This window comes from Salvelinus namaycush, chromosome 1 (genome assembly GCF_016432855.1).
Source record: "Salvelinus namaycush isolate Seneca chromosome 1, SaNama_1.0, whole genome shotgun sequence".
NCBI lineage: Eukaryota > Metazoa > Chordata > Actinopteri > Salmoniformes > Salmonidae > Salvelinus > Salvelinus namaycush.
Genome location: NC_052307.1, coordinates 2,639,447 through 2,662,732, shown reverse-complemented (window position 1 = coordinate 2,662,732; position 23,286 = coordinate 2,639,447). Strand labels below are relative to the sequence as shown.

Sequence of the window (23,286 nt, the reverse complement as noted above, 5' to 3'; positions counted from 1 at the left end):
TTGAGCACTTCTGGGACATCATGTCTCGCTCCATCCACCAACGCCACGTTGCACCACAGACTGTCCAGGAGTTGGCGGATGCTTTAGTCCAGGTCTGGGAGGAGATCCCTCAGGAGACCATCCGCCACCTCATCAGGAGCATGCCCAGGCGTTGTAGGGAGGTCATACAGGCACGTGGAGGCCACACACACTACTGAGCCTCATTTTGACTTGTTTTAAGCACATTACATCAAAGTTGGATCAGCCTGTAGTGTGGTTTTCCACTTTAATTTTGAGTGTGACTCCAAATCCAGACCTCCATGGGTTGATAAATTTGATTTCCATTGATCATTTTTGTGTGATTTTGTTGTCAGCACATTCAACTATGTAAAGAAAAAAGTATTTAATAAGAATATTTCATTCATTCAGATCTAGGATGTGTTATTTTAGTGTTCCCTTTATTTTTTTGAGCAGTGTATATATCTTTGCATATGGTAATTTACTTGTGAAAAACTAAAAATGTATTCCTGAAATTCCAGGACTGCAATAATAATTACAAAAAAACATTATCAACATGTAGAATCACTCGTACAGTACTGTGAGGGTTATAGTTCTCATCAACATGTATAATATAACACTCATACTGTACAGTACTGTGAGGGTTCTAGTTCTCATCAACATGTATAGTATAATCACTCATACTGTACAGTACTGTGAGGGATCTGGTTCTCATCATGTATAATCACTCATACTGTACAGTACTGTGAGGGTTCTAGTTATCATCAACATGTATAATCACTCGTACAGTACTGTGAGGGTTATAGCTCTCCCTGTGAGGGTTCTAGCTCTCCCTCTCTCCTGCATTTGGCCACAAGTTTTCATCAACATCACATCTTATGTCTTCTCTGGCGATGCATCTTGGAAAGTATCTTCTGGAAGGCCTAATCCACCCCTGGCAGTCTTCAGGAGAAGTGTCTCCACACCCTCCGCATTCATGGCCTCCAGTAAGGACATCTGGTCATGTGGATGATGGTCATAAACCTTCCACCTCCACGCAGAGAGAAACTCCTCTATGGGGTTCAGGAAGGGGGAGTATGGAAGCAGGAATAGTGCTGACATCCTGGGATGTGTAGTAAACCAGTCTGTGACTGCAGCAGAGTGGTGGAATGCCACGTTATCCCACACAACAACGAAGGTAGGGGAGTTTCTTGCCCCTCTCCTCCGCTGGTGTAACGGATGTGAAATGGCTAGCGGTGGTGCGCGCTAATAGTGTTTCAATTGGTTACGTCACTCTCTTTGAGACCTTGAAGTAGTAGTTCCCCTTGCTCTGCAAGGGCCGCGGCCTTTGTGGAGCGATGGGTAACGATGCTTCGTGGGTGACTGTTGATGTGTGCAGAGGGTCCCTGGTTCGCGCCCGGGGCGAGGGGACGGACGAAAGTTATACTGTTACATTCACAAGTTGATTGTGCAGGTCATCCAGAAAAGAAATGAGCCTCTCTGTATTGTAGGGACCAATGAGTGGTTTGTGTCACAGCAAACCATCGTTGGACAGTGCTGCACACATTGTGATGTTAGCTCCTCTCTGGCCTGGGACATCCACGGTTGGTGTCTGTCCAATCACACTTCTTACCCTGCGGTGTGTTTTTGCCAGGTTGAATCCAGCTTCATCCACAAAGATGAATGTATGTGCACTTTGCCTGGCTTCCATCTCCATTACTCTAAAATACAGGAAGTCCACAGTTTTACAGTACTTTACATTATGCATAGCTGTGTATGTACCCTGTTTGGTTATTGAACAGACATCTTACCTGGACATATTGATACCGGAGTTCTTTCTCACATTCACCGTTTCTCTCCAAGGGTACAACTCCTTCATCCTTGTTTTATGTTTCTCTGGGACTCTGGCCATTGTCGTTGTGCTGACCGTATTCACACTCCCAGAAGTGATATTGTCTGCCAGCACTCTGTCCCGAATTTCCTGCAGTTTTATTGCCATTGTTGCCAATTACCATGGCAACCATGGCAATTTCCTGCGAATCTGATAATATTCTGCCTCTCCTTCCTGTGAGAGGCAACCTTTTGGATCCTACTGAAAAACACAAAACAATCAATATATTTCAATGTCAGTACATGTAAAAATGTGAACATACTGTAATATTTTATTTATTTATTTTATTTCACCTTTATTTAACCAGGTAGGCAAGTTGAGAACAAGTTCTCATTTACAACTGCGACCTGGCCAAGATAAAGCAAAGCAGTTCGACACACACAACAACACAGTTACACATGGAGTAAATCAAACATACAGTAGAAAAATAAATCTATATACAATGTGAGCAAATGAGGTGAGATAAGGGAGGTAAATGCAAAAAAAGGCCATGGTGGCAAAGTAAATACAATATAGCAAGTAAAACACTGGAATGGTTGATTTGCAGTGGAGAATGTGCAAAGTAGAGATAGAAATAATGGGGTGCAAAGGAGCAAAATAAATACAGTAGGGGAAGACGTAGTTGTTTGGGCTAAATTATAGATGGGCTATGTACAGGTGCAGTAATCTGTGAGCTGCTCTGACAGCTGGTGCTTAAAGCTAGTGAGGGAGATAAGTGTTTCCAGTTTCAGAGATGTTTGTAGTTCGTTCCAGTCATTGGCAGCAGAGAACTGGAAGGAAAGGCAGCCAAAGGAGGAATTGGCTTTGGGGGTGACCAGAGATATACCTGCTGGAGCACGTGCTACGGGTGGGTGCTGCTATGGTGACCAGCGAGCTAAGGAGGGACTTTACCTAGCAGGGTCTTGTAGATGACCTGGAGCCAGTGGGTTTGGCGACGAGTATGAAGCGAGGGCCAGCCAATGAGAGCATACAGGTCGCAGTGGTGGGTGGTATATGGGGCTTTGGTGACAAAACGGATGGCACTGTGATAGACTGCATCCAATTTATTGAGTAGGGTATTGGAGGCTATTTTGTAAATGACATCGTCGAGGATCGGTAGGATGGTCAGTTTTACGAGGGTATGTTTGGCAGCATGAGTGAAGGAGGCTTTGTTGCGAAATAGGAAGCCAATTGTAGATTTTACTTTGGATTGGAGATGTTTGATGTGAGTCTGGAAGAAGAGTTTACAGTAACCAGACACCTAGGTATTTGTAGTTGTCCACATATTCTAAGTCAGAACCGTCCAGAGTAGTGATGCTGGACAGGCGGGCAGGTGCAGGCAGCGATCAGTTGAAGTTCAATTATCACATCTCACCTGTTTTGCCGAAAAATTCATACTATTGATGCAACTGTTTGCTGCAGATTTTGTTGCATCCTTAAACTGGCCTCTCTCAAGGAGAGACCATGGTTTACAACATGATCAGTAATTGTGGCCCTTATCTCACCAGAGACCACCGCTCTTGGTCTTCCTCTCCTTTGTCCTCCACGCATTCTCCCTCTCCCTGCCACTCTTCTTTCCCCCACCAACCTGTCTTCCTTGATCCATGTTTCCAAACTAAAGCATTCCCGAAGCCGTCCTCTTTTCGTCTGTTTGGTAACGAGACTAAAAACAGGACTCGTTGGGTCGGCTTTCAGCTGAAATTGCAATCAGCTGTGTTTGGAATGATGAAATATTCTGCTGAGCTTTTCTATATGTTTCCATCTGGTTACTGCAGAAATGCACAACATTTACCATCGTTCTGTTTTGAATCTGTTTTGAACAGTTTTGGAAAACAGTGAGCCAGCATTTGAAAACAGGTACTGCAAATATATAGTTTTGCAGGTGGCGGAGTGTGAATGAGAAAAGAGTTCATGGATTTCGGAGAATGTGGTCATTTGAATGCATTTTGTGTGAAATCAATTGAAAAAATTATTCACAGTTTGGTCCACATTACACTTCTGTTTCGCCGACTATGTGTAGAGTTTTGACAATGTGACTTCAGTTTTGACCAATGCATGTTAGCAATTAAAAAGGAAAAACTCAGATCTGCTAGCCTTCATGCCAGAGCTCTGTTCATGCTTACCACTGCCATGTCATTATCACCAAACTGTGACAGAATGTCTATGCACAAGGCCTCCCGAGTGGCACAGGGGTCTAAGGCATCGCAGCGCTAGAGGCGTCACTACACACCCGGGCTGTATCACAACCGGCTGTGATCGGGAGTCCCATAGGGCGGCGCACAATTGGCCCAGCGTCGTCCGGGTTTGGCCCGAGGGGGGGGGGGGGGGGTTTTACTTGGCTCATCGTTCTCTAACCTGGCTAGCTTCCGGGGTTAAGTGGGCGGGTGTTAAGAAGCGCGGTTTGGCGGGTCAACTCCGAGACCGTTGGGGGAGTTGCAGCGATGAGACGATCAAAAAAAAATAACGTCAATGTAGAATGTTGACCGGAAACCATGACGATGACTAATACAGATGTATTCACAGATCTGTAGAGAGCCATTGTAAGTAACACTGCCTTTTTGTGTTTTCCAGAGATATAGAGAGAAGTGAAGATTACATAGATAGTCACCACGGCGGATAGCATTTCTATGACCTGTTCACACAGTGAGGAGGGTGGGCATTGAAAATGACAGTACCTTGTGTTTTCCAGAGGTGCAGAGGAAAAAGCAGACTGTGATGTTTGACTCCGTGGAGGACTGGATTCAGGACATGAAGAGAACTAAAGGAAACTGTAGAGTGGTCTCGGAGAACAGCAACTTTGAGCTCTCTCCAAAGTACGGCCATTTTTTTTTAAAGTCTGACCGATGCTGTACGCAATATAACTGCTGTAACATGCTAGTTTACGTATCAAGACATTGCATCCTAATCAACATGTTGGTTGCAGTACTGTGTAGTTATCTTGTATTCCTCTGTTTCCTGGTTTATCATGTTATGAGTAAACCAAAGCTACACGTCTATTTCCTGCAGGTTGCCTCAGTTTTTTATAGTCCCATCAAACGTCTCGGACGAAGACTTGACTAAGTACCAGGGAAAGGGATTACCGGTATGTGTCGATTATTACAAAAATGAAAGTCGTTTTGTGTCTGGTACTTGATTTAAATTGAATCTCACATTTTAATTATAGGACCCGTAACTCTTCGCTTTCTGTATGGGTCAATATACAAATAAATGAATGTATTTGATGTTTGTTTTCAGATGTGGTGCTGGTCTCATCATAGCGGCTGTGCCTTGTTTAAAACCGCCTCTATACCCCTGGTACAAGAGGACAACGTCCCACAAACCTACATGGAGAAGTAAAAGACATCCTGATTGGTTACATCGTATTTGAGTATTGTCTATGTTGTTAATAGTGATGAATGCTTTTGTATGTACTGATTTTATAAAAGTTGTGACTTTATGACCTTTTTCCAGTCCGTAGATTCCCGTATTTCTTTTTTTTTACATTTAAAAAAAAAAAACATGTACCGACTTTTGTGTAACACTGAGAGGTGTGTTGCAGAATGTTGACGGCAGTGGCTCACAACCACCTGTACTCAGTAAAGACAGAAGACCTGTCCGACACACTTCCCGCCGTTCAGGACATCCTGTTGTCTTACAACAAGTTCAAACAGTTCTTCCTCATCGACAATACAACAGAGTTCTGGATGTCCGACATGAAATGGTTCTCCTCACTTGACAACTGTGGATGGCTGGACATCATCAGGTGACATTTTGAAAAACTAACTATTTGTCCAGTGTTTTTTTTACAATGTTCACTCAGTGGCCAGTTTATTAGGTACACCACCCCGTTCGCTGCTCCAGACAGTGAGCCAGGTGGCCGTGGCTTGCTATATAAAACAGTCATCGTTACTGTTCGGTTGAACGTTAGAATGGGCGAAACTAGTGACCTTAAGCGACGTTGAGCGTGGTATGATCGTCGGTGCCAGGCGTGCGGAGTTCCATTATCTCAGAAACGAACGGCCTCCTGGGCTTTCGACGCACGACAGTGTCTCGGGTTTACGGAGAACGGTGGGACAAACAAAACATCCAGTCAGCGTCAGTCCTTTGGGGGAGGGGGGGGGGGGGACTGCTCGTTGATGACAGAAGTCGAAGGAGAATAGAAAGAATCGTGCAACCTAACAGGCGGGCCACAATGATGCAGTACAACAGTGGTGTGCAGAACAGCATCTCGGAACACACAACTCGTCGGTCCTTGTCACTGATTGGCTATGGCAGCAGACGACCACACCGGGGCTCCACTCCTATCAGCTAAAGACGAGAAGAAGCGGCTCCAGTGGACACGCCATCACCAACACTGGACAATTGAGGAGTGGAAAAACATTTCCTGGTCCGACGAATCCTGGTTCCTGTAGCATCATTCTGATGGCAGAGTCAGGATTTGGCGTCCATGGACCCATCCTGCCTGGTGTCACCGGTGGTGTGGGGAATGTTTTCCTGGTTGAAGTTAGGTCCCTTGATACCAATTGAGAAATGTTTTAGAATGCCATACCTTGTAGAATCCATACTCCCGAAGAATTCAGACTCTTCTGGAGATGGGGGGGGGGTCTGACTCGGTACTAGATGGGTGTGCCTAATAAAATGGCCACTGAGTGTATTTGTCCAGTGTTACCAATGTATTTGTTTAGGATCTTGTCTCACACGGAGAGCCAATGTCTTGTGTGTTGCAGACAGTGTCTCCAGAAGGCTGTGGAGGTAGTCGAGTGCCTGGAAAAGGAAAACACTAATGTTCTCATTATGGGTAAGGACCAGTTATTTGAGCAAGGTTGTATTTTATTTGACAAGGGTTGGCCACACAGATCCTTGTGTCCTGACATTTTTGTTTGACACATTTTTTATTTACTTTACTTCAGAACATTTTGTCCTACAATGACTCTCAGGAGAGCAGTGGCAATCGTTACTGAGTGGACTATCCTCAATTAAAAACTATTTAAATGAATTGAAGGTAAACTCAGCGAAATGACATTGCCACGAGTGGCACCGGTGATATTGAAATGATGCAAGACATTGCTCCTCAGTCGCACACAGTATCTGCTGTTTACAGTGTGGTAGCCAGGGCACCAAAACAACAGAAGTTGACCCTCGCGGTTCAATGTTCTTAGTTGTTGAAGAAATTGACCCACTATGCTGTTTACTTTCTGTGTCTACGTCATGTTGCTGAGACTACCATTTAAATATGTGTTTGTGTTCCAGAGGAGGCTGGTTAGGACCTGTACTGGGTCCTCTATATTGTATAATATCAGAGGAGGCTGGTTAGGGCCTGTACTGGGTCCTCTATATTGTATAATATCAGAGGAGGCTGGTTAGGGCCTGTACTGGGTCCTCTATATTGTATAATATCAGAGGAGGCTGGTTAGGACCTGTACTGGGTCCTCTATATTGTATAATATCAGAGGAGGCTGGTTAGGGCCTGTACTGGGTCCTCTATATTGTATAATATCAGAGGAGGCTGGTTAGGACCTGTACTGGGTCCTCTATATTGTATAATATCAGAGGAGGCTGGTTAGGGCCTGTACTGGGTCCTCTATATTGTATAATATCAGAGGAGGCTGGTTAGGGCCTGTACTGGGTCCTCTATATTGTATAATATCAGAGGAGGCTGGTTAGGGCCTGTACTGGGTCCTCTATATTGTATAATATCAGAGGAGGCTGGTTAGGGCCTGTACTGGGTCCTCTATATTGTATAATATCAGAGGAGGCTGGTTAGGGCCTGTACTGGGTCCTCTATATTGTATAATATCAGAGGAGGCTGGTTAGGGCCTGTACTGGGTCCTCTATATTGTATAATATCAGAGGAGGCTGGTTAGGGCCTGTACTGGGTCCTCTATATTGTATAATATCAGAGGAGGCTGGTTAGGGCCTGTACTGGGTCCTCTATATTGTATAATATCAGAGGAGGCTGGTTAGGGCCTGTACTGGGTCCTCTATATTGTATAATATCAGAGGAGGCTGGTTAGGGCCTGTACTGGGTCCTCTATATTGTATAATATCAGAGGAGGCTGGTTAGGGCCTGTACTGGGTCCTCTATATTGTATAATATCAGAGGAGGCTGGTTAGGGCCTGTACTGGGTCCTCTATATTGTATAATATCAGAGGAGGCTGGTTAGGGCCTGTACTGGGTCCTCTATATTGTATAATATCAGAGGAGGCTGGTTAGGGCCTGTACTGGGTCCTCTATATTGTATAATATCAGAGGAGGCTGGTTAGGGCCTGTACTGGGTCCTACCTCTATATTGTATAATATCAGAGGAGGCTGGTTAGGGCCTGTACTGGGTCCTCTATATTGTATAATATCAGAGGAGGCTGGTTAGGGCCTGTACTGGGTCCTCTATATTGTATAATATCAGAGGAGGCTGGTTAGGGCCTGTACTGGGTCCTCTATATTGTATAATATCAGAGGAGGCTGGTTAGGGCCTGTACTGGGTCCTCTATATTGTATAATATCAGAGGAGGCTGGTTAGGGCCTGTACTGGGTCCTACCTCTATATTGTATAATATCAGAGGAGGCTGGTTAGGACCTGTACTGGGTCCTACCTCTATATTGTATTGTTCCAGGGGAGGCTGGTTAGGACCTGTACATGGTGTTAAGTTGTATTGTATTCTCCCAGAGGAAGGCGGTTCAGACCTGTGCTGTGTGGTCTCCAGCCTGGTCCAGTTGATGTTGGACCCCTACTACAGAACTCTTCTGGGCTTCCAGAGTCTGGTGCAGAAGGAGTGGGTGGCAGGAGGACATGCATTCCTAGATCGCTCCAACCATCTACACCTCAAGGACAAGGCGGAGGTAGGATCCGTGTGTCTTGGTTATTCTGTTGTCTGACAATTAAACTAGCCATCAAAACCTTAATTTCTCCCGTCCTTGATTCCTCGCCTCCCTCTCAAAGCTTATTGGAGGAAAGGCTTCGATGTCCCTCCCCTGGACATCCTCCTCCAATGAGCTTTGAGAAAGTGAGGAATTTTCAAGAATCAAGGACTGTAGGGGAATCAAGGATTTTTGAGACCTGCGGTTTATGCCTTAAAGAACACAACTGTGGGTGACGACCGTGTCCCTGTGTCCATCCTCTCAGAGCCAGTCTCCAGTGTTCCTGCTCTTCCTGGAGTGTGTGTGGCAACTACAGCAGCAGCATGGTCCGGCCTTCCAGTTCTCAGAGACCTACCTGACCGTGCTGTCTGACAGCGTCCATGTTCCTGTCTTCACCACCTTCCTCTTTAACAATGACAGCCACAGAGACAACATACTCAGGGTAAAGACACACGCAGGCAGACACAGACGTTACCAATACAGTATGGTTTTCTCAAGGCTGTCTACAATCCACTCTGCTGTAGTTAGACCTACAGACCACTCTGCTGTAGTTAGACCTACAGACCACTCTGCTGTAGTTAGACCTACAAACCACTCTGCTGTAGTTAGACCTACAGACCACTCTGCTGTAGTTAGACCTACAGACCACTCTGCTGTAGTTAGACCTACAGACCACTCTGCTGTAGTTAGACCTACAGACCACTCTGCTGTAGTTAGACCTACAAACCACTCTGCTGTAGTTAGACCTACAGACCACTCTGCTGTAGTTAGACCTACAGACCACTCTGCTGTAGTTAGACCTACAGACCACTCTGCTGTAGTTAGACCTACAGACCACTCTGCTGTAGTTAGACCTACAAACCACTCTGCTGTATTTAGACCTACAGACCACTCTGCTGTAGCTGGACCTACAGGCCACTCTGCTGTAGCTGGACCTACAGGCCACTCTGCTGTAGTTAGACCTACAGGCCACTCTGCTGTAGTTGGACCTACAAACCACTCTGCTGTAGTTAGACCTACAGACCACTCTGCTGTAGTTAGACCTACAGGCCACTCTGCTGTAGTTGGACCTACAAACCACTCTGCTGTAGTTAGACCTACAAACCACTCTGCTGTATTTAGACCTACAGACCACTCTGCTGTAGTTAGACCTACAGACCACTCTGCTGTAGTTAGACCTACAGACCACTCTGCTGTAGTTAGACCTACAGGCCACTCTGCTGTAGTTGGACCTACAAACCACTCTGCTGTAGTTAGACCTACAAACCACTCTGCTGTAGTTAGACCTACAAACCACTCTGCTGTAGTTAGACCTACAAACCACTCTGCTGTAGTTAGACCTACAAACCACTCTGCTGTAGTTAGACCTACAAACCACTCTGCTGTAGTTAGACCTACAAACCACTCTGCTGTAGTTAGACCTACAAACCACTCTGCTGTAGTTAGACCTACAGACCACTCTGCTGTAGTTAGACCTACAGACCACTCTGCTGTAGTTAGACCTACAGACCACTCTGCTGTAGTTAGACCTACAAACCACTCTGCTGTAGTTAGACCTACAGACCACTCTGCTGTAGTTAGACCTACAGACCACTCTGCTGTAGTTGGACCTACAGACCACTCTGCTGTAGTTGGACCTACAGACCACTCTGCTGTAGTTGGACCTACAGACCACTCTGCTGTAGTTGGACCTACAGACCACTCTGCTGTAGTTGGACCTACAGACCACTCTGCTGTAGTTGGACCTACAGACCACTCTGCTGTAGTTGGACCTACAGACCACTCTGCTGTAGTTGGACCTACAGACCACTCTGCTGTAGTTGGACCTACAGACCACTCTGCTGTAGTTGGACCTACAGACCACTCTGCTGTAGTTGGACCTACAGACCACTCTGCTGTAGTTGGACCTACAGACCACTCTGCTGTAGTTGGACCTACAGACCACTCTGCTGTAGTTGGACCTACAGACCACTCTGCTGTAGTTGGACCTACAGACCACTCTGCTGTAGTTGGACCTACAGACCACTCTGCTGTAGTTGGACCTACAGACCACTCTGCTGTAGTTGGACCTACAGACCACTCTGCTGTAGTTGGACCTACAGACCACTCTGCTGTAGTTGGACCTACAGACCACTCTGCTGTAGTAGCACCTACAGACCACTCTGCTGTAGTTGGACCTACAGACCACTCTGCTGTAGTTAGACCTACAGACCACTCTGCTGTAGTTAGACCTACAGACCACTCTGCTGTAGTTGGACCTACAGACCACTCTGCTGTAGTTGGACCTACAGACCACTCTGCTGTAGTTGGACCTACAGACCACTCTGCTGTAGTTGGACCTACAGACCACTCTGCTGTAGTTGGACCTACAGACCACTCTGCTGTAGTTGGACCTACAGACCACTCTGCTGTAGTTGGACCTACAGACCACTCTGCTGTAGTTGGACCTACAGACCACTCTGCTGTAGTTGGACCTACAGACCACTCTGCTGTAGTTGGACCTACAGACCACTCTGCTGTAGTTGGACCTACAGACCACTCTGCTGTAGTTGGACCTACAGACCACTCTGCTGTAGTTGGACCTACAGACCACTCTGCTGTAGCTGGACCTACAGACCACTCTGCTGTAGCAGGACCTACAGACCACTCTGCTGTAGCTAGACCTACAGACCACTCTGCTGTAGCTAGACCTACAGACCACTCTGCTGTAGCTAGACCTACAGACCACTCTGCTGTAGCTAGACCTACAGACCACTCTGCTGTAGCTAGACCTACAGACCACTCTGCTGTAGCTAGACCTACAGACCACTCTGCTGTAGCTAGACCTACAGACCACTCTGCTGTAGCTGGACCTACAGACCACTCTGCTGTAGCAGGACCTACAATCCACTCTGCTGTAGCAGGACCTACAATCCACTCTGCTGTAGCTAGACCTACAGACCACTCTGCTGTAGCTGGACCTACAGACCACTCTGCTGTAGCTGGACCTACAATCCACGCTGCTGTAGCTGGACCTACAGACCACGCTGCTGTAGCAGGACCTACAGACCACTCTGCTGTAGCAGGACCTACAATCCACTCTGCTGTAGCTGGACCTACAGACCACTCTGCTGTAGCTGGACCTACAGACCACTCTGCTGTAGCTGGACCTACAGACCACTCTGCTGTAGCAGGACCTACAGACCACTCTGCTGTAGCTGGACCTACAGACCACTCTGCTGTAGCAGGACCTACAATCCACTCTGCTGTAGCTGGACCTACAGACCACTCTGCTGTAGCTGGACCTACAGACCACTCTGCTGTAGCTGGACCTACAGACCACTCTGCTGTAGCTGGACCTACAGACCACTCTGCTGTAGCTGGACCTACAGACCACTCTGCTGTAGCTGGACCTACAGACCACTCTGCTGTAGCTGGACCTACAGACCACTCTGCTGTAGCTGGACCTACAGACCACTCTGCTGTAGCTGGACCTACAGACCACTCTGCTGTAGCTGGACCTACAGACCACTCTGCTGTAGCTGGACCTACAGACCACTCTGCTGTAGTTAGACCTACAGACCACTCTGCTGTAGTTGGACATACAGACCACTCTGCTGTAGCTGGACCTACAGACCACTCTGCTGTACCTGGACCTACAGACCACTCTGCTGTAGCTGGACCTACAGACCACTCTGCTGTAGCTGGACCTACAGACCACTCTGCTGTAGCTGGACCTACAGACCACTCTGCTGTAGCTGGACCTACAGACCACTCTGCTGTAGCTGGACCTACAGACCACTCTGCTGTAGCTGGACCTACAGACCACTCTGCTGTAGCTGGACCTACAGACCACTCTGCTGTAGCTGGACCTACAGACCACTCTGCTGTAGCTGGACCTACAGACCACTCTGCTGTAGCTGGACCTACAGACCACTCTGCTGTAGCTGGACCTACAGACCACTCTGCTGTAGCTGGACCTACAGACCACTCTGCTGTAGTTGGACCTACAGACCACTCTGCTGTAGTTAGACCTACAGACCACTGCGCTGTAGTTGGACCTACAGACCACTCTGCTGTAGTTGGACCTACAGACCACTCTGCTGTAGTTGGACCTACAGACCACTCTGCTGTAGCTGGACCTCCAGGCCACTCTGCTGTAGCTGGACCTCCAGGCCACTCTGCTGTAGCTGGACCTCCAGGCCACTCTGCTGTAGCTGGACCTCCAGGCCACTCTGCTGTAGATGCCAGCACATTTACATTTACATTTAAGTCATTTAGCAGACGCTCTTATCCAGAGCGACTTACAAATTGGTGCATTCACCTTATGATATCCAGTGGAACAACCACTTTACAATAGTGCATCTAACTCTTTTAAGGGGGGGGGTTAGAAGGATTACTTTATCCTATCCTAGGTATTCCTTAAAGAGGTGGGGTTTCAGGTGTCTCCGGAAGGTGGTGATTGACTCCGCTGACCTGGCGTCATGAGGGAGTTTGTTCCACCATTGGGGTGCCAGAGCAGCGAACAGTTTTGACTGGGCTGAGCGGGAACTGTACTTCCTCAGAGGTAGGGAGGCGAGCAGGCCAGAGGTGGATGAACGCAGTGCCCTTGTTTGGGTGTAGGGCCTGATCAGAGCCTGAAGGTACGGAGGTGCCGTTCCCCTCACAGCTCCATAGGCAAGCACCATGGTCTTGTAGCGGATGCGAGCTTCAACTGGAAGCCAGTGGAGAGAGCGGAGGAGCGGGGTGACGTGAGAGAACTTGGGAAGGTTGAACACCAGACGGGCTGCGGCGTTCTGGATGAGTTGTAGGGGTTTAATGGCACAGGCAGGGAGCCCAGCCAACAGCGAGTTGCAGTAGTCCAGACGGGAGATGACAAGTGCCTGGATTAGGACCTGCGCCGCTTCCTGTGTGAGGCAGGGTCGTACTCTGCGAATGTTGTAGAGCATGAACCTACAGGAACGGGTCACCGCCTTGATGTTAGTTGAGAACGACAGGGTGTTGTCCAGGATCACGCCAAGGTTCTTAGCACTCTGGGAGGAGGACACAATGGAGTTGTCAACCGTGATGGCGAGATCATGGAACGGGCAGTCCTTCCCCGGGAGGAAGAGCAGCTCCGTCTTGCCGAGGTTCAGCTTGAGGTGGTGATCCGTCATCCACACTGATATGTCTGCCAGACATGCAGAGATGCGATTCGCCACCTGGTTAGCAAGCAACACTGAAGCATGCATGAGAGCACCAGCTGTTCCGGACAACTGTGTGATCACGTTCTCCGTAGCCGATGTGAGTAAGACCTTTTAAACAGGTCAACGTTGACAAGGCCACAGGACCAGATGGATTACCAGGACGTGTTTACTCCGAGCATGCGCTGACCAACTGGCAAGTGTCTTCACTGACATGTTCACGCTGTCCCAAGTTCCTTGGTGTCCACATCACCAACAAACTATCATGGTCCAAACACTCCAAGACAGTCGTGAAGAGGGCACGACAAAACCTTTTCCCCCTCAGGAGACTGAAAAGATTTGTCATGGGTCCTCAGATCCTCAAAGTTTTACAGCTGCCCCATCGAGAGCATCCTGACTGGTTGCATCACCGCCTGGTATGGCAACTGCTCTGCCTCCGACCGCAAGGCACTATAGAGGGTAGTATGTACGGCCCAGTACATCACTGTGGCCAAGCTTCCTGCCATCCAGGACCTCTATACCAGGCGGTGTCAGAGGAAGGCCCAAAAAATGGTCAAAGACTCCAGACACCCTTAGTCATAGACTGTTCTCTCTGCTACCGCATGGCAAGCGGTACCAGAGCGCCAAATCTAGGTCCAAGAGTTTCCTAAATAACTTCTCCCCCAAGCCATAAGACTCCTGAACAGCTAATCAAATGGCTACGCAGACTATTTGCATTGCCCACCCCCCATTTTTACGCTGCTGCTACTCTCTGTTAATATCTGTGCATAGTCACTTTAACAACTCTACATGCATGTACATATTACCTCAATTACTTTAGCTAACCGGTGCCCCCGTACATTGACTCTGTACCGTAACACCCTGTATATAGCCTCCACATTGACTCTGTACCGTAACACCCTGTATATAGCCTCTACATTGACTCTGTACCGTAACACCCTGTATATAGCCTCCACATTGACTCTGTACCAGTACCCCCTGTATATAGCCTCCACATTGACTCTGTACCAGTACCCCCTGTATATAGCCTCCACATTGACTCTGTACCAGTACCCCCTGTATATAGCCTCCACATTGACTCTGTGCCGTAACCCCCTGTATATAGTCTCCACATTGACTCTGTACCAGTACCCCCTGTATATAGCCTCCACATTGACTCTGTACCGGTAAACCCTGTAAATAGCCTCCACATTGACTCTGTACCGGTACCCCCTGTAAATAGCCTCCACATTGACTCTGTACCGGTACCCCCTGTATATAGCCTCCACATTGACTCTGTACCGTAACACCCTGTATATAGCCTCCACATTGACTCTGTACCGTAACACCCTGTATATAGCCTCCACATTGACTCTGTACCGGTACCCCCTGTATATAGCCTCCACATTGACTCTGTACCGGTACCCCCTGTATATAGCCTCCACATTGACTCTGTACCGGTACCTCCTGTATATAGCCTCCACATTGACTCTGTACCGGTACCCCCTGTATATAGCCTCCACATTGACTCTGTACCGGTACCCCCTGTATATAGCCTCCACATTGACTCTGTACCGGTACCCCCTGTATATAGCCTCCACATTGACTCTGTACCGGTACCCCCCCCCCCCCCCCCCCCCCCCCCCCCCCCCCCTGTATATAGCCTCGCTACTGTTATTTTGTTGCTCTTTAATAATTTTTTATTTGTTTAATACATTTTATACTTCAGTTTATTTTAGTAAATACTTTAACACTTTTCTCTTCCAGCTGTGTTACCCTGTAGTGTAGATGACTAGACGTCAGACCCTGTCTCTTCCAGCTGTGTTACCCTGTAGTGTAGATGACTAGACGTCAGACCCTGTCTCTTCCAGCTGTGTTACCCTGTAGTGTAGATGACTAGACGTCAGACCCTGTCTCTTCCAGCTGTGTTACCCTGTAGTGTAGATGACTAGACGTCAGACCCTGTCTCTTCCAGCTGTGTTACCCTGTAGTGTAGATGACTAGACGTCAGACCCTGTCTCTTCCAGCTGTGTTACCCTGTAGTGTAGATGACTAGACGTCAGACCCTGTCTCTTCCAGCTGTGTTACCCTGTAGTGTAGATGACTAGACGTCAGACCCTGTCTCTTCCAGCTGTGTTACCCTGTAGTGTAGATGACTAGACGTCAGACCCTGTCTCTTCCAGCTGTGTTACCCTGTAGTGTAGATGACTAGACGTCAGACCCTGTCTCTTCCAGCTGTGTTACCCTGTCTCTTCCAGCTGTGTTACCCTGTAGTGTAGGTGACTGGACGTCAGACCCTGTCTCTTCCAGCTGTGTTACCCTGTAGTGTAGATGACTAGACGTCAGACCCTGTCTCTTCCAGCTGTGTTACCCTGTAGTGTAGATGACTAGACGTCAGACCCTGTCTCTTCCAGCTGTGTTACCCTGTAGTGTAGATGACTAGACGTCAGACCCTGTCTCTTCCAGCTGTGTTACCCTGTAGTGTAGATGACTAGACGTCAGACCCTGTCTCTTCCAGCTGTGTTACCCTGTAGTGTAGATGACTAGACGTCAGGCCCTGTCTCTTCCAGCTGTGTTACCCTGTAGTGTAGATGACTAGACGTCAGACCCTGTCTCTTCCAGCTGTGTTACCCTGTAGTGTAGATGACTAGACGTCAGACCCTGTCTCTTCCAGCTGTGTTACCCTGTAGTGTAGATGACTAGACGTCAGACCCTGTCTCTTCCAGCTGTGTTACCCTGTAGTGTAGATGACTAGACGTCAGACCCTGTCTCTTCCAGCTGTGTTACCCTGTAGTGTAGATGACTAGACGTCAGACCCTGTCTCTTCCAGCTGTGTTACCCTGTAGTGTAGATGACTAGACGTCAGACCCTGTCTCTTCCAGCTGTGTTACCCTGTAGTGTAGATGACTAGACGTCAGACCCTGTCTCTTCCAGCTGTGTTACCCTGTAGTGTAGATGACTAGACGTCAGACCCTGTCTCTTCCAGCTGTGTTACCCTGTAGTGTAGATGACTAGACGTCAGACCCTGTCTCTTCCAGCTGTGTTACCCTGTAGTGTAGATGACTAGACGTCAGACCCTGTCTCTTCCAGCTGTGTTACCCTGTAGTGTAGATGACTAGACGTCAGACCCTGTCTCTTCCAGCTGTGTTACCCTGTCTCTTCCAGCTGTGTTACCCTGTAGTGTAGGTGACTGGACGTCAGACCCTGTCTCTTCCAGCTGTGTTACCCTGTAGTGTAGGTGACTGGACGTCAGACCCTGTCTCTTCCAGCTGTGTTACCCTGTAGTGTAGATGACTAGACGTCAGACCCTGTCTCTTCCAGCTGTGTTACCCTGTAGTGTAGATGACTAGACGTCAGACCCTGTCTCTTCCAGCTGTGTTACCCTGTAGTGTAGATGACTAGACGTCAGACCCTGTCTCTTCCAGCTGTGTTACCCTGTAGTGTAGATGACTAGACGTCAGACCCTGTCTCTTCCAGCTGTGTTACCCTGTAGTGTAGATGACTAGACGTCAGGCCCTGTCTCTTCCAGCTGTGTTACCCTGTAGTGTAGATGACTAGACGTCAGACCCTGTCTCTTCCAGCTGTGTTACCCTGTAGTGTAGATGACTAGACGTCAGACCCTGTCTCTTCCAGCTGTGTTACCCTGTAGTGTAGATGACTAGACGTCAGGCCCTGTCTCTTCCGGCTGTGTTACCCTGTAGTGTAGATGACTAGACGTCAGACCCTGTCTCTTCCGGCTGTGTTACCCTGTAGTGTAGATGACTAGACGTCAGACCCTGTCTCTTCCGGCTGTGTTACCCTGTAGTGTAGATGACTAGACGTCAGACCCTGTCTCTTCCGGCTGTGTTACCCTGTAGTGTAGATGACTAGACGTCAGACCCTGTCTCTTCCGGCTGTGTTACCCTGTAGTGTAGATGACTAGACGTCAGGCCCTGTCTCTTCCGGCTGTGTTACCCTGTAGTGTAGATGACTAGACGTCAGACCCTGTCTCTTCCAGCTGTGTTACCCTGTAGTGTAGATGACTAGACGTCAGACCCTGTCTCTTCCAGCTGTGTTACCCTGTAGTGTAGATGACTAGACGTCAGACCCTGTCTCTTCCAGCTGTGTTGCCCTGTCTCTTCCAGCTGTGTTACCCTGTAGTGTAGATGACTAGACGTCAGACCCTGTCTCTTCCAGCTGTGTTACCCTGTAGTGTAGATGACTAGACGTCAGACCCTGTCTCTTCCAGCTGTGTTACCCTGTAGTGTAGATGACTAGACGTCAGACCCTGTCTCTTCCAGCTGTGTTACCCTGTAGTGTAGGTGACTGGACGTCAGACCCTGTCTCTTCCAGCTGTGTTACCCTGTAGTGTAGATGACTGGACGTCAGACCCTGTCTCTTCCAGCTGTGTTACCCTGTAGTGTAGATGACTAGACGTCAGACCCTGTCTCTTCCAGCTGTGTTACCCTGTAGTGTAGATGACTAGACGTCAGACCCTGTCTCTTCCAGCTGTGTTACCCTGTAGTGTAGATGACTAGACGTCAGACCCTGTCTCTTCCAGCTGTGTTACCCTGTAGTGTAGATGACTAGACGTCAGGCCCTGTCTCTTCCAGCTGTGTTACCCTGTAGTGTAGATGACTAGACGTCAGGCCCTGTCTCTTCCAGCTGTGTTACCCTGTAGTGTAGATGACTAGACGTCAGACCCTGTCTCTTCCAGCTGTGTTACCCTGTAGTGTAGATGACTAGACGTCAGACCCTGTCTCTTCCAGCTGTGTTACCCTGTAGTGTAGATGACTAGACGTCAGACCCTGTCTCTTCCAGCTGTGTTACCCTGTAGTGTAGATGACTAGACGTCAGACCCTGTCTCTTCCAGCTGTGTTACCCTGTAGTGTAGATGACTAGACGTCAGACCCTGTCTCTTCCAGCTATGTTACCCTGTAGTGTAGATGACTAGACGTCAGACCCTGTCTCTTCCAGCTGTGTTACCCTGTAGTGTAGATGACTAGACGTCAGACCCTGTCTCTTCCAGCTGTGTTACCCTGTAGTGTAGATGACTAGACGTCAGACCCTGTCTCTTCCAGCTGTGTTACCCTGTAGTGTAGATGACTAGACGTCAGACCCTGTCTCTTCCAGCTGTGTTACCCTGTAGTGTAGATGACTAGACGTCAGACCCTGTCTCTTCCAGCTGTGTTACCCTGTAGTGTAGATGACTAGACGTCAGACCCTGTCTCTTCCAGCTGTGTTACCCTGTAGTGTAGATGACTAGACGTCAGACCCTGTCTCTTCCAGCTGTGTTACCCTGTAGTGTAGATGACTAGACGTCAGACCCTGTCTCTTCCAGCTGTGTTACCCTGTAGTGTAGATGACTAGACGTCAGACCCTGTCTCTTCCGGCTGTGTTACCCTGTAGTGTAGATGACTAGACGTCAGACCCTGTCTCTTCCGGCTGTGTTACCCTGTAGTGTAGATGACTAGACGTCAGACCCTGTCTCTTCCGGCTGTGTTACCCTGTAGTGTAGATGACTAGACGTCAGGCCCTGTCTCTTCCGGCTGTGTTACCCTGTAGTGTAGATGACTAGACGTCAGGCCCTGTCTCTTCCGGCTGTGTTACCCTGTAGTGTAGATGACTAGACGTCAGACCCTGTCTCTTCCGGCTGTGTTACCCTGTAGTGTAGATGACTAGACGTCAGACCCTGTCTCTTCCGGCTGTGTTACCCTGTAGTGTAGATGACTAGACGTCAGGCCCTGTCTCTTCCAGCTGTGTTACCCTGTAGTGTAGATGACTAGACGTCAGACCCTGTCTCTTCCAGCTGTGTTACCCTGTAGTGTAGATGACTAGACGTCAGACCCTGTCTCTTCCAGCTGTGTTACCCTGTAGTGTAGATGACTAGACGTCAGGCCCTGTCTCTTCCAGCTGTGTTACCCTGTAGTGTAGATGACTAGACGTCAGACCCTGTCTCTTCCGGCTGTGTTACCCTGTTGTGTAGATGACTAGACGTCAGGCCCTGTCTCTTCCAGCTGTGTTACCCTGTAGTGTAGATGACTAGACGTCAGACCCTGTCTCTTCCAGCTGTGTCGCCCTGTCTCTTCCAGCTGTGTTACACCAGAACGTCCATGGGCCAGTGGAGGCTGGTGTCACTTTAAATCAGAGGACTGGCTCATTGTAACGTCTGGAAATGAACTAATGGAACAGTGACCTCCGTTACAATGAGCCCGTCCTCCCTCCACCAGTCTCCACTTCTGTGTACAGTCTGGTAAACAGCCTGTACTATATACAGTATGCCCACATACACCCAGCCTGACTGTTTGCTTGTCTTGGCAGGCCGAGTCGCCCCACACACAAAGAAGCCCATTGAACTGCCCTACAGTGTGGGACTGGTCGGTGCAGTTTGACTGCAAGGCACAGGATCTCTTCACTAACCCTTTGTATAGCGAGAAGCCCAAGCAGGACACGTCTGTGAGGAAATCATACAGACCCAAGGTACTCTCTCTCTCTCTCGCTCTCCAACTCCATTCAACTGTAATATTGTCAGTCTATTATATTCCAACATTATCCTGGTCAAATTGAACATGTCTACAATAAACAACAATTGTTCTTCTATTCCTATTTTCCAGCACCTGCGTCAGCTGTCCCTGCCAAGCTCAGCCTTCAAGACCCCCCCTAAGAAGGGCTTCTTTAAAGACGAGGCGGACAACCTGAAGAAAATCCTGGGTGTTAAGAGACTCAGTCGCTGGATGCTGTCTCCTTCCTCAGAGTCCCCTCAGACCTCCTCTTCAGTCAGGGAGTTCTACGAGGCATGGCAGACTAAACCCTTGGACTACCACGGTCTGCTGCTGCCCTGCCTGGACGGTCCCTCCATACGAGTCTGGATGCAGAGGTACCTGCCCCGTAGAGATGGACAGCGACTTCCCCTAAAAAGCTACTTTTTTAAAACGGCCTATGTTGCATTGATACGAGTCAAAGATTTTTATTTTAGTGTCAAAATTGACTACAACGTGTAAATAGGATAATTTTGGTCATAAAGTCAGTCTCGTCTAAAACTGAGATTTGCGAGCTGATAGGAAAAACATTATGTTGGAATGAAGCGTACTGTAAAAGTCTTTGAGTTTGTTTAAATTCTGCCCACAGCTGACAGCACCCATCAATTCAGATCGCAGCTGATTGTATTACCCATGTTCAATTTGCTTTGACATTCAATATACCTATATGGCTAGTTACGGACCATCAATAAATTACACAATGTACATGGGACAATATTTTTAAAAGGGCAATAGCAACAAAAAAAAACAAAAAAAGTGTACTATATAAATTCAAATATAAATATTGAAAGCATTTAATTAGACAACTAAAGATGTGCAACATGGAAATATTGTCTCATTTACATTGTGTAATTTATTAACGGTCCATAACTATTGCTGGAGATTGGCTGTCCAAAGTCAAACCAATTTTTCCATGGTCGCACACCAGCTGGCTGAAGCTATTGGTGAAATGATTTGGTTAACTCTTACCACCTATGAACACACACGAGACCCACATCAACCCCTCCACCCCAAAAACCAACTCATGTTTACGTTTGAATTCAGTCATGGCCGCAATCATTTCTTAATGAACGAAATCAGGAAGTGCAGCCACCTTTTTTTAACCTTTTATTTCACCAAGAAAAGACTCTTGAACTTAGAAACCTATTTTGTGACATATACTTGCTATATCTACAAATGAATTGTTTTATATAATAATAATAATAATAATATATTTGACTGTAGTTGATGGGTTTCTAGAATGAAAGATTCTCTGACCAAGATGGCTGCGATTTGAGTCACATTACTGGGATGTCCAACCACTATTTTACTGTTCTGTCTTTCTATGAAAGGTACCTGCGCTGGATCCATGACGTACAGATCCTAGGAGGGGGTCCAGTGGCCATGCTGAGTAAAGTCTCTGAGATACTGGGGGAGGTTCAGGAGCTGCAGAGACAGCTAGACCGCCACGGCTGCACTTTAACCTCCAACCACAAGGGGGCGAGGCCAAGGGCCAAGACAGCGTCGGTGATCGCAGCCAGGTCTTCGGTGAGGCTGTCGTCGTCGTTCCCGTTCGTGACGTCGAGGAACTGGTTGTTCAAACCGGCCATACCGACCAGCCTGCTTCAGAGCCTCATGGTGACAGGGATGGCAGGAAACCTGGCCGATAGAGAGGATGATGGTGGTGGCCCGGAGTCTCTGGTCTAGGATACACACACAGTCCCTCTGTCTGTCACAAATCCAATGGGGAGGTGGGTTTGGTTGGAGGCCTGTTACTGTACGTACACCGGGACCTAAAGTGTTGGACCTGTATGTGTCGTGGTGCTCACTTCTCAAAGCCATCGTTGACATGACCATCGTGTTCCTGCTTTAGACAGAGAAGACCAAAGCTATAGCCTAATACCATTTGTGCACTACTGTGGTGAGCAACATTTTTAACCTGTTGCTCACAACAAAACTGTGACTGAATATCTCCCGTCTCTTGCTTAAAGGAAATGGCATCTTTAAAGAATTCCTAGCTGCCCATAGTTGACTACTGTCCTGTTTAAAGAACCATAGAGCTGTACGGTCTAAAATACATAACTACTGTAAAGCACTGAATAATGAATTACCACTTGTATGCCTTTTTAATTAAATAAAAACTGCTAGTCTCTCGATGGAATACCAGAGGTTGCTTAATGGTTCAGAAGCCGTTTTCTCGCGTGTGCTGCTTCCCAATAATGGACAAACTGTGGACCAAAATCACATGCATCCATGCCATAAGTGCACAGTATGTATTAACCAATGAGGCCAGCTGTACGTTTTATACTGCAGAAAGGGAGCTGGTTAACCAATGAGGCAGCTGTATGTTTTATACTGCAGAAAGGGAGCTTGTTAACCAATGAGGCCCAGCTGTATGTTTTATACTGCAGAAAGGGAGCTTGTTAACCAATGAGGCAGCTGTATGTTTTATACTGCAGAAAGGGAGCTTGTTAACCAATGAGGCCAGCTGTACGTTTTATACTGCAGAAAGGGAGCTGGTTAACCAATGAGGCCCAGCTGTATGTTTTATACTGCAGAAGGGGAGCTTGTTAACCAATGAGGCCCAGCTGTATGTTTTATACTGCAGAAAGGGAGCTGGTTAACCAATGAGGCCCAGCTGTATGTTTTATACTGCAGAAAGGGAGCTTGTTAACCAATGAGGCAGCTGTATGTTTTATACTGCAGAAAGGGAGCTTGTTAACCAATGAGGCCCAGCTGTATGTTTTATACTGCAGAAAGGGAGCTTGTTAACCAATGAGGCCCAGCTGTATGTTTTATACTGCAGAAAGGGAGCTGGTTAACCAATGAGGCCAGCTGTATGTTTTATACTGCAGAAAGGGAGCTGGTTAACCAATGAGGCCGCTGTATGTTTTATACTGCAGAAAGGGAGCTTGTTAACCAATGAGGCCAGCTGTATGTGTTATACTGCAGAAAGGGAGCTTGTTA

The 23,286-nt window shown here is 47.8% G+C and overlaps 1 protein-coding gene across 2 annotated transcripts in view; it reads left to right on the top strand.

The window, feature by feature from the left end:
- mtmr12 (myotubularin related protein 12) overlaps nucleotides 1-22,480 on the top strand; it is a 57,413-nt gene extending 34,933 nt beyond the window's left edge. For both annotated transcript variants that reach the window (XM_039000185.1, XM_039000802.1), the window contains 10 exons: nucleotides 4,536-4,659; nucleotides 4,853-4,928; nucleotides 5,081-5,178; nucleotides 5,385-5,588; nucleotides 6,553-6,623; nucleotides 8,491-8,663; nucleotides 8,947-9,123; nucleotides 20,123-20,281; nucleotides 20,416-20,678; nucleotides 21,672-22,480. In XM_039000185.1, the coding sequence (XP_038856113.1) occupies nucleotides 4,536-4,659; nucleotides 4,853-4,928; nucleotides 5,081-5,178; nucleotides 5,385-5,588; nucleotides 6,553-6,623; nucleotides 8,491-8,663; nucleotides 8,947-9,123; nucleotides 20,123-20,281; nucleotides 20,416-20,678; nucleotides 21,672-22,026 (1,700 nt within the window). In that variant the 3' untranslated portion in view covers nucleotides 22,027-22,480. The remainder of the gene's footprint in view (nucleotides 1-4,535; nucleotides 4,660-4,852; nucleotides 4,929-5,080; nucleotides 5,179-5,384; nucleotides 5,589-6,552; nucleotides 6,624-8,490; nucleotides 8,664-8,946; nucleotides 9,124-20,122; nucleotides 20,282-20,415; nucleotides 20,679-21,671) is intronic.
- Nucleotides 22,481-23,286: the final 806 nt, after the last annotated feature.